Raw genomic sequence first — 12,147 nt, 5'->3', positions numbered from 1 at the left:
ACATATATAGCACAGATATAGCACACCATGATTGGGAAAAATGCAAAATTTTGTTTTTGTCAATCATGTCATGTTATATAAAATGTTACAAACCTCCATACTACCTGGCTTGTCAGGAAATCTGCCACCTTGTCACACGTCTCTTAAAAAGTGATTTTCACCTCTTGCCCACAATATTGGCCACATGCAAAACAAAGTAAAAGGCATCAACTTACCAAGTTCAGAAGTTGGCTGTGTGTCATGTAGACCACAGTTCTGCTGAGTCCCTCCAGCAAGTTCACTGAGGACATGGGAGGGGTTTCCACTGTACGGCCTCCAATGATCACATCCAAGAAAGCTGCAACGCAACTCTGCACAAAATATATCAGAATACATCACATTCTCCAGTAATGAATAGTCTGTACCGCTTACTGTTGGCACATTTGTGTGAATGCCTTTTTGTCATTTCATTCCATGGGTAGCACAATGCTGCAACAAGAATATCCCAGTGGCTGCTGAGCAGAATGTTGAGGAATTCCAGATTAACAACAGTCACTGAGGACAGGGTTATTCAATAGTAGTTCCCATTTCCAAAAGCTCCATCCTGGATAGCACTATACACTATTAAAACAAAACTTCAGGCCACCGTAAAAGTTTCTTCCCCAGGCAGTTTATATGATCAACCTTTCTAGTTAGTTCCCTGTCCCTCCACCTATTACTTCAGTCACTGCACTGTAAACACTTCAAACCATTTATTGAGATACAGCTCCGAATAGGCTCTTCAAGCCACGCTGCTCAGCCATCCCCTGACTTAATCCTAGTCTAATCACGGGACAATTTACAATGACAAATAACCCATCAACCAGTACATCTTCGGACTGTGAGAGGTTACCGGAGCATGCAGAGGAAATCCACACTGTCACAGGGAGAACGTACAATCTCCTTACAGAGGCTGGAATTGAACCCAGGTCACTCACCTACACTGTAAAGCGTTGTGCTACCTACTATGTTACCATGTCATCTTCTGGATTTCAAAGTGTTTTAACAGCTTGCTTTATCAAATGAAAGACTTGGAGAATTGACTGAATAAGTGACACAAACACAAGGAAATCTGCAGATGCTGGAAATTCAAACAACACACACAAAATGCTACCAAGCACATCTTTCCCTCCCCCCCCCCCCCCCCACTTTCCGCAGGGATCGTTCCCTACGCAACTTCCTTGTCCACTTGTCCCCCCCATCCCTTCCCACCGATCTCCCTCCTGGCACTTATCCTTGTAAGCGGAACAAGTGCTACACCTGCCCTTACACTTCCTCCCTCACCACCATTCAGGGCCCCAGACAGTCCTTCCAGGTGAGGCGACACTTCACCTGTGAGTCGGCTGGTGTGGTATACTGCGTCCGGTGCGCCCGGTGTGGCCTTTTATATATTGGTGAGATCCGACACAAACTGGGAGACAGTTTCACTGAACACCTACACTCGGTCCGCCAGAGAAAGCAGGATCTCCCAGTGGCCACACATTTTAATTCCACGTCCCATTCCCATTCTGATATATCTATCCATGTCCTCCTCTACTGTCAAGATGAATCCACACTCAGGTTGGAGGAACAACACCTTATGTACCGGCTGGGTAGCCTCCAACCTGATGGCATGAACACTGACTTCTCTAACTTCCATTAATGCCCCTCCTCCCCTTCTTACCCCATCCCTGACATATTTAGTTGTTTTTTTTTTTTCCCTCTCTCTGCCCATCACCCTGCCTGTTCTCCATCTCTCTCTGGTGCTCCCCCCCTCCCCCTTTCTTTCTCCTGAGGCCTCCCGTCCCATGATCCTTTCCCTTCTCCAGCTCTGTATCACTTTCGCCAATCACCTTTCCAGCTCTTAGCTTCATCCCACCCCCTCCAGTCTTCTCCTATTATTTCACATTTCCCCCTCCCCCCACTACTTTCAAATCTCTTAGTATCTCTCCTTTCAGTTAGTCCTGACGAAGGGTCTCGGCCTGAAACGTCGACAGCGCTTCTTCCTATAGATGCTGCTTGGCCTGCTGTGTTCCACCAGCATTTTGTGTGTGTTGTTTGAATAAGTGACACCACAAGATAATAAGCATTTTAACAGTAAAGCAAATCTTTCCCTCTGCTTTGATTAGTCATTCAGGGGGAAATATCTTGTACAGCTATTTAAGTTTTAATACTGGATTTCCATCCAATGATGTGAAATATTAAAATGACATCTGTCATTTACAAACTTAACAATTTTTTCTCATGTTCCGTATTTCAATCTGATGGCTTAAGAAGGTTTTGCCTCCTTAAAGGGGATTATAACAAGCAACTTTGAAATAATGTTACTCCAGAAGAATAAATGTGATTTCATTTTAGCATGTGCAATTTTAATTATGTGGTAGAAATACATTTCTCAGTGTGTTTTATTTGATATATCTACTATATTCTGCATAACGTTTCATGCATAACTAACTTCCAGGATTCTATCCACGCCATTCAAAGAACTTTTTTACCTTTGATCTCATTTGTCTCATTTGTAGGTCAAATATGATGGCAGGATATAGTATTAATGGTAAGACTCTTGGCAGTGTGGAGGATCAGAGGTCTTGGGGTCCGAGTCCAAAGGACACTCACAGCTGCTGCGCAGGTTGACTCTGTGGTTAAGAAGGCATACGGTGCATTGGCCTTCATCAATCATGGGATTGGGTTTAAGAGCCGAGAGGTATAGGACCCTGGTCAGACCCCACTTGGAGTACTGTGCTCAGGAAGGATGTGGAAGCCATAGAAAGGGTGCAGAGATTTACAAGGATGTGGCCTGGATTGGGGAGCATGCCTTATGAAAACAGTTTGAGTGAACTCAGCCTTTTCTCCTTGGAACAATGGAGGATAAGAGGTGACCTGCTAGAGGTGTATAAGATGATGAGAGGCATTGATGTGGATAGTCAGAGGCTTTTTCCCAGGGCTGAAATGGTTGCCACAACAGGACACAGGTTTAAGATGCTGGGGAGTAGGTACAGAGGAGATGTCAGGAGTAAGTTTTTTTTTATATAACGCAGAGAGTGTTGAGTGCGTGGAATGAGCTGCTGGCAACGGTGGCGGAGGCAGATACAATAGAGTTTTGGATAGGTACATGGAGCTTAGAAAAATAGAGGGCTATGGGTAAGCCTAGTAATTTCTAAGGTAGGGATATGTTCGGCACAACTTTGTGGACCAAACGGCCTGTATAGTGCTGTAGGTTTTCTATGTTTCTATTTTCTAGAAAAAGTACTACTTCAAATTTCATCTGGCAGGTGCCAAAAAATGAACTACAGAAGTTATGTTCTTCAAGCACACACCCATTAAGTAGTAAAATCAGATATAACAAACCAATTTCACAGACAAGAAAGCCTTTCACCTCAACAGTCTTCGCTGAACCTAGGCCAAAGAAGCGGAACATCACCATCAAAAATATAGCATTCCAATTCACTGACATTATCTGGCTTGTGAAAAACACAGTTCCAGCTATTTGCTTTTATAATGGATTTTAGATTCAGAGTTAACAGTTGCATCCAAAATGCAAGCACATTCATTGACTATCACTTGCATCTTCATTTTACCAGAGGTAATTATCAGTTTGCCAAAGGAACACAGTCAATTTGGGTATTGGATATGGTTACACACTGTCACTCAAAATTCAAAGTAAATTTATTATTGATGTATACCATATACAATATTGAGACTCGTTTTCTTACAGGAACTCACAGGAAAATAAAGAAATTGCTAGTGGAAGATCTTTTATCTTTTGGGATTGCCGGTTGGGTGGAAGTAATGAATTCCAAGCAGCCCTCAATATATGAAAAGCTACATTATAGAATATTCCAAAACCTGTACTCAATCTGAATAATTGGGGATATTTCGGATTATCATGCATATAATAGGACTTAAAATTTGCTTGTTAAAAATGTAATAACTGCCTATAACAAAACAAACAAGTGACCAAAAACACAAGAAAGTTAAAATGACAACTAAATATAATGTTGATGACCTGGTAGGTGGATGACACTGTGAGGTAAATTGCTTGCTCTGTCATATCAATGAAAATAGCAAACTTCTTCTCTACCTTGGGGACTCGTGCAGTCCATCTCAACACCAGCTTCATCTTGGTCCCTAAATTCTATGTCACCTTGCTGCTAAGATCTAGTGTTTTCTATCTTCGCTCTCAAGCTTTTCCTTGATTATTCATTTAAGAAAAATCTTAAAGACACAAGAACCATTTGGCCCATCGAAGGTGCTCTACCACTGCATCATGGCTGATATATTATCCCTCTCAACCCCATTGTCCTGCCTTCTCCTTGTAACCTTTGACACTGTTACTAGTCAAGAACCCATCAACTTTCACTTTATATATACTCAATGACTTGCTCCTCAACTAGTTCTAATTATAATGATGGAAAACACTGCAATTAAGTCTTAGCAGCTATTCCACATTACTACAGTCTGCTCTTCTTTACATAATGTGCTACATTATTTTGCATACAATGATACTTTTCTTTACCAGGGGAAAAAACATGTTGCTTGCCATAAGACATTTCTGAGATTTATCGTAAAAGGCATTCCACCAAAAACACAAGTTAAACTGATAGCTAAATATAATATTCATGACCTAGTGGATGGATGACACGGTGAGGTAATTTGCTTGCTGTCACCGCATTATCAAATCAGCTGCCACCCAAAACCAGTAAACATTTCATTGTTGGTCAGCGGGAGACGCTCATGGAGTGAGTACTGTTTCAGATCCGCTCCATAATCTTTACTTATTTTAACCTTTGATCACCCTTATTCAACTTATTGTTACCTACACCAAAAGACTTTTGCTACTTTCTCGGGCTTATTGTTAAGATTTTATCGTGAATTTTGGAAGATATGCAAACAGAAATGGCTCTTAGATCCAAAGGACGAGAACCGGGGCGAAACCCGAACGGTAATGGAAAGAAGCCAGCTCAACCGCAACGCACTGAGTTAACTTATGAACTGCTTATGGAGCTTTTGGATAAAAAATTTGAGGAACAACGTCAGGCTTTTCAACGAGACATAAAGGTTTTTCAAGATTATATGGTTAAGACGGATTCAGTAATTAACCAGCAGCAAGCGCTTATCACATTGCTGCAAGAGGAAGCGCGGAAACGAGATTTGACAATTGAAAAATTGCAACAAGATTTAATTTCGACTATTAAATTGGTGGAGACACTTAAAGCCAAGAGTGTCGATTTGGAGAATCGGTCCAGAAGACAGAACCTACGCATACTTGGTCTCCCAGACGGCATAGAACAAGGCGATCCTTCGAAATACTTTGCTCAATTTCTAAAAGATGCGTTTCCGTCGGTTTTTCCAGTAAACCCTCCGCTACTTGACCGAGCACATAGAATTTGGAGTCGATCACCGACGGTTTCAGATAAGCCCCCGGTGGTAATCGTCCGATTTCATTACGTACACGATAAAGAACAACTCATTCGTGAAGCTCGAAGGGCTGGGATGATTAAATTTTGTGATTATTGTTTTCGTTTGGTCCAGGATTTCAGCCCAGAAGTCATGAAAAAAAGGCTGCTTTTTAAACCTCTGATGTCTGAATGTTATGAGAAAAATCTAAAACCTGCGCTCTTATACCCGGCGAAGCTCAGGATCTCCCCCCCGAATGCTCCGCGTAAAGTATTTTTGTCTACCTTTGAAGCGAAAAAGTATTTGGAAGAGAACTTCCCTACTGATACAGTTACTACTCTCCATTAAATGAGTGATTCTGATCGGGAAAGATGGTTTTTGATTTTTTAAACCAGGGTTAATCTCTGGTTATTGGTGTAGGTTTATCCTATACTTCATATTTAAGTTAAAGTGTGTTTTCGTTATATTAATCGCTCTGTCTTATACACTTTAACTACTATACTATATTTTTGTCTATTATTTTTGTTCCCTTGAAGGTATATTTTTAACCTTTCGAAGTGAATTTTTTGTTTAATATCAAGATAATGGTTTTTTGTAAAGTATTGGTTTAGTTTAAGATGGCGTTATTGTTTCTTTTTTCGTCTTCTTCCTATAATGCATCGCTTATCATAGTTTAAATACTTCTTGATTTGTTTGGGTTATAACCCGATTTATAAACTTTTAATGATTTTATTCCCTTTTTCTTTACAACTCAGCATATTAAGAAGCGCAGTTTTTAGTACTGCGATCATAATTCTTAAAGTTCGGGTGGTTTTTTATATATATCCGTTAAACACGGAGTGGTCTGCCGCTGATATGGGGGTAGAGTTAGTTTCATTTTTTCTTTTTTCTAGCCATATTTTGGCTTTTTTTCTTTTTCATACGGGGGTGGGGGTTGGTCTGTTTTCTTTTTTAATTTTTTTCTTACCAATTTGTTTTAGTTTTTTTACTTGGGCTGTTCATGAACTACAAATATGTCTACGATGTCGTCACTTCCGGGTCCGCTCTTTATTTTTGTCCCTCTTCCGGATGCATGAGTTTATAACATGGTTAACCCTTTATATACCAAAGGGATGACTTTAGAAACATGGTTCAAACCATTAACTTTGTGTCTTGGAATACTAATGGATTAAACCATCCGATTAAACGAAAGAAGATTTTCAAAGTATTCCAAAGACTTAATGCTCATATTATTTTTGTACAAGAAACTCATGTGAGGAAAGAGGACAAATATCGCTTTTTTAGGTCTTGGCGGGGTCAACAGTATCATTCGAATTCGAATGCCAAAGTTAAGGGAGTTTCAATTTTTATTGACTCCTCTATTGCATTTGTTCAACACGATATCCTTTCGGATCCGAATGGTAGATTTTTGTTAATTACGGGTTTACTCGGTAATAAAAAGGTTGCTATGGTTAATGTTTATGCCCCGAATGTGGATTGTCCTGACTTTTTTAAGTCCTTATTTACTTCTTTACCTAATTTAAATGAATATAAGTTAATAATGGGTGGTGACTTTAATTGTTGTTTAATTCCTTTGATGGACAAATCTACACCTATTCAGACTCTACCCAATAAGTCGGCCACTTGTATTAACTCCTTTTTGACTGATAATGGAGTTTTTGATATTTGGAGATTTCGTCATCCTAATGACAAAGAGTTTTCTTTTTTCTCACATGTTTATCACTCCTATTCGAGAATTGATTATTTTTTATTGACTCTTGTTTTATTCCATCGGTAATTGGTTGTAATTATGATATTATAGCTATTTCTGACCATGCTCCATTAAAACTTTCTATTAATTTTACGGATACAGCTTTAAATGCTAGACAATGGCGATTTGACTCTACCTTATTGCAAGAACCGGACTTTATTAAATTTATGAAGGAACAGATTGATTTCTTCTTTTCAACTAATTCCACGGAGGATATCACATGCGGAACACTTTGGGACACTTTAAAAGCGTATATACGTGGACAGATTATCTCGTATTCTGCTGGTCTGAGAAAACGCATTAAGAAGGAAACTCTTTTACTGGTTGATAAAATTAAAGAGATTGACAAGAAATATTCGACTACTCCTAGCATGGAACTTTATAAACAAAGGGTTGAACTTCAAATGGAACATAGTTTATTACTTACATCTCCGATAGAAAATCAATTAATGAAAACCAGATCTGATTTCTATATACATAGTGATAAATCAGGAAAACTATTAGCTAGTCAGCTGAAGAATGTTTCAGTTAAACGCCAGATTACTAAGGTTCGACAGCAGAATGGGGATTTGACAGTTAACCATGATGACATAAATAAGTCTTTTCAAGACTTTTATACCTCCCTGTATAAATCTGAATTCCCTCAGGATCATAATACCATGTGTGATTTTCTCGGGAAATTGAATTTTCCAAAACTATCATCTGATGATATTTCAGTAATAGATACTCCGTTTACGGATGCGGAAATTAAAGGGGTTATTTCCTCAATGAATTCTGGGAAAGCACCAGGTCCAGATGGGTATACAGTAGAATTTTTTAAATGTTTTTCTGATACTCTATCTCCTTGGCTATGCAAGGTGTTTGAAGAAGCAATTAGATTGGGGAAGTTGCCACAATCTTTTTATAGAGCTTCCATTTCTTTAATACTGAAGAAAGATAAAGACCCTACTGATTGTGCATCCTACAGACCAATATCTTTATTGAATGTGGATTCTAAGATTTTTTCCAAGTTGCTGGCTTCTAGGTTGGAGAAGGTATTAACCATATAACCATATAACCATATAACAATCACAGCACGGAAACAGGCCATTCCGGCCCTCCTAGTCCATGCCGAACTCTTAATCTCACCTAGTCCAACCTACCCGCACTCAGCCCATAACCCTCCACTCCTTTCCTATCCATATACCTATCCAATTTTACCTTAAATGACACAACTGAACTGGCCTCTACTACTTCTACAGGAAGCTCATTCCACACAGCTATCACTCTCTGAGTAAAGAAATACCCCCTCGTGTTTCCCTTAAACTTTTGCCCCCTAACTCTCAAATCATGTCCTCTCGTTTGAATCTCCCCTACTCTCAATGGAAACAGCCTATTCACGTCAACTCTATCTATCCCTCTCAACATTTTAAATACCTCGATCAAATCCCCCCTCAACCTTCTACGCTCCAATGAATAGAGACCTAACTTGTTCAACCTTTCTCTGTAACTTAAGTGCTGAAACCCAGGTAACATCCTAGTAAATCGTCTCTGCACTCTCTCTAATTTATTGATATCTTTCCTATAATTCGGTGACCAGAACTGTACACAATATTCCAAATTTGGCCTTACCAATGCCTTGTACAATTTTAACATTACATCCCAACTTCTGTACTCAATGCTCTGATTTATAAAGGCCAGCGTTCCAAAAGCCTTCTTCACCACCCTATCTACATGAGACTCCACCTTCAGGGAACTATGCACTGTTATTCCTAGATCTCTCTGTTCCACTGCATTCCTCAATGCCCTACCATTTACCCTGTATGTTCTATTTGGATTATTCCTGCCAAAATGTAGAACCTCACACTTCTCAGCATTAAACTCCATCTGCCAACGTTCAGCCCATTCTTCTAACCGGCATAAATCTCCCTGCAAGCTTTGAAAACCCACCTCATTATCCACAACACCTCCTACCTTAGTATCATCGGCATACTTACTAATCCAATTTACCACCCCATCATCCAGATCATTTATGTATATTACAAACAACATTGGGCCCAAAACAGATCCCTGAGGCACCCCGCTAGTCACCGGCCTCCATCCCGATAAACAATTATCCACCACTACTCTCTGGCATCTCCCATCTAGCCACTGTTGAATCCATTTTATTACTCCAGCATTAATACCTAACGACTGAACCTTCTTAACTAACCTTCCATGTGGAACTTTGTCAAAGGCCTTGCTGAAGTCCATATAGACTACATCCACTGCCTTACCCTCGTCAACATTCCTCGTAACTACTTCAAAAAATTCAATAAGGTTTGTCAAACATGACCTTCCACGCACAAATCCATGCTGGCTACTCCTAATCAGATCCTGTCTATCCAGATAATTATAAATACTATCTCTAAGAATACTTTCCATTAATTTACCCACCACTGATGTCAAACTGACAGGTCTATAATTGCCAGGCTTACTTCTAGAACCCTTTTTAAACAATGGAACCACATGAGCAATACGCCAATCCTCCGGCACAATCCCTGTTTCTAATGACATCTGAAAGATCTCCGTCAGAGCTCCTGCTATCTCTACACAAACTTCCCTCAAGGTCCTGGGGAATATCCGGTCAGGACCCGGAGATTTATCCACTTTTAAATTTCTTAAAAGCGCCAGTACTTCCACCTCTTTAATTGTCATAGGTTCCATAACTTCCTTACTTGTTTCCCACACCTTACACCATTCAATATCCTTCTCCTTAGTGAATACCGAAGAGAAGAAATCGTTCAAAATCTCTCCCATCTCCCTCGGCTCCACACATAGCTGACCACCCTGATTCTCTAAGGGACCAATTTTATCCCTCACTATCCTCTTGCTTTTAATATAACTGTAGAAGCCTTTCGGATTTACTTCCACCTTATTTGCCAAACCAAACTCGTAACTTCTTTTAGCTTTTCTAATCTCTTTCTTAAGTTTCCTTTTACATTCTTTATATTCCTCGAGCAATTCCTTTACTCCATGCTGCCTATATCTATTGTAGACATCCCTCTTTTTTCGAACCAAGTTTCTAATATCCCTTGAAAACCATGGCGCTTTCAAACCTTTAACCTTTCCTTTCAACCGAACAGGAACATAAAGATTCTGTACCCTCATAATTTCACCCTTAAATGACCTCCATTTCTCTATTACATCCTTCCCATAAAACAACTTGACCCATTCCACTCTCTCTAAATCCCTGCGCATCTCCTCAAAGTTAGCCTTTCTCCAATCAAAAATCTCAACTCTAGGTCCAGTCCTGTCCTTCTCCATAATTATATTGAAGCTAATGCTATTGTGATCACTGGACCCGAAGTGCTCCCCAACACATACATCTGTCAGCTGACCTATCGCATTCCCTAACAGGAGATCCAACACTGCCCCATCTCTAGTCGGTACTTCTATGTATTGTTGCAAAAAGCTATCCTGCACACATTTCACAAACTCTAAACCATCCAGCCCTTTTACAGAATGAGCTTCCCAATCTATGTGTGGAAAATTAAAATCTCCCACAATCACCACCTTGTGTTTACTACAAATATCTGCTATCTCCTTACACATTTGCTCTTCCAACTCACGCTCCCCATTAGGTGGCCTATAATACACTCCTATCAGTGTTACTACACCTTTCCCATTCCTCAATTCCACCCAAATAGCCTCCCTAGAGGAGCTCTGTAATCTATCCTTCCAAAGCACCGCCATAAGATTTTCTCGGACAAGCAATGCAACACCTCCTCCTCTGGCCCCTCCTACTCTATCACACCTGAAGCAACTAAATCCAGGAATATTTAGTTGCCAATCACACCCTTCCTGCAACCATGTTTCACTAATAGCTACAACATCATAATTCCAGGTATCAATCCACACTTTAAGCTCATCCACCTTTCTTACAATGCTCCTAGCATTAAAATAGATACATTTAAGATACTCTCCACCTCCTCCTCTCTTTTCATCCCTAGCAATGCATTCAAATTTATTATCCTTTTCTTTCTTCTCCCCTACAACTTCGGGCTGAGCGCATCCCTCCTCCATCACCTGCCTGTCCTCCCTCACACACGGTCTACTTACTTGCTCTACTGGTGAACTAACCTCCTCTCCCATAGTTTCCTCAAATTGATTTCCGCCCCCCCATCTTACTAGTTTAAAGTCTGCCCCGTAGCCCTAGCAAACCTCCCCGCTAGGATATTGGTCCCCCCAGGATTCAAGTGTAACCCATCCTTCTTGAACAGGTCACGCCTGCCCCAGAAGAGGTCCCAATGATCCAGAAACTTGAATCCCTGCCCCCTGCTCCAATCCCTCAACCACGCATTCATCCTCCACCTAATTCCATTCCTACTCTCACTGTCACGTGGCACAGGCAGTAATCCCGAGATTACTACCTTTGCGGTCCTTCTTCTTAACTGCCTTCCTAACTCCCTATACTCTCGTTTCAGGACCAAGTATTACTCCAAATTATTTCGGAAGACCAAACCGGTTTTATTAAAAATCGCTATTCTTTTTTCAATGTTAGATTATTGAATATTGTTTATACTCCTTCACATAATACTTCAGAATGTGTTATATCATTAGATGCGGAAAAAGCATTTGATAGAGTTGAATGGCCCTACTTATTTTATGTGTTGGAGAAGTTTAATTTTAGTCCGACCTTCATTTCTTGGATTAAACTGATATATCAAACTCCAGTAGCCTCGGTGTTTACTAATAATCAAAGATCTCCATTTTTTCGTTTATTTCGGGGCACTAGACAAGGTTGTCCTCTTAGTCCATTACTATTTAACATCGCTTTAGAACCTTTGGCAATTGCCATCAGAGAATCACAGGATATTTTGGGTATTAATCGTGGAACAGATATTCATAAGGTATCTTTATATGCAGACGATTTATTATTATTCATCTCTAATCCTGAGAAATCTATTCCAGCAGTCTTATCATTGTTGGCTCAATTTAGTGAGTTTTCTGGGTATAAGTTAAATCTTAATAAGAGTGAATTG

General features: G+C 40.0%; 1 protein-coding gene across 11 annotated transcripts in view; it reads right to left on the bottom strand.

Moving 5' to 3' along the window:
- Nucleotides 1-12,147, bottom strand: part of gapvd1 (GTPase activating protein and VPS9 domains 1) — a 128,251-nt gene that overhangs the window by 69,063 nt on the left and 47,041 nt on the right. For all 11 annotated transcript variants that reach the window (XM_073052605.1, XM_073052607.1, XM_073052606.1 and 8 more), the window contains one exon: nucleotides 216-350. In XM_073052605.1, the coding sequence (XP_072908706.1) occupies nucleotides 216-350 (135 nt within the window). The remainder of the gene's footprint in view (nucleotides 1-215; nucleotides 351-12,147) is intronic.

This window comes from Hemitrygon akajei, chromosome 7 (genome assembly GCF_048418815.1).
Source record: "Hemitrygon akajei chromosome 7, sHemAka1.3, whole genome shotgun sequence".
NCBI classification, from domain to species: domain Eukaryota; kingdom Metazoa; phylum Chordata; class Chondrichthyes; order Myliobatiformes; family Dasyatidae; genus Hemitrygon; species Hemitrygon akajei.
This window is presented reverse-complemented; position numbering and strand designations above follow the sequence as displayed.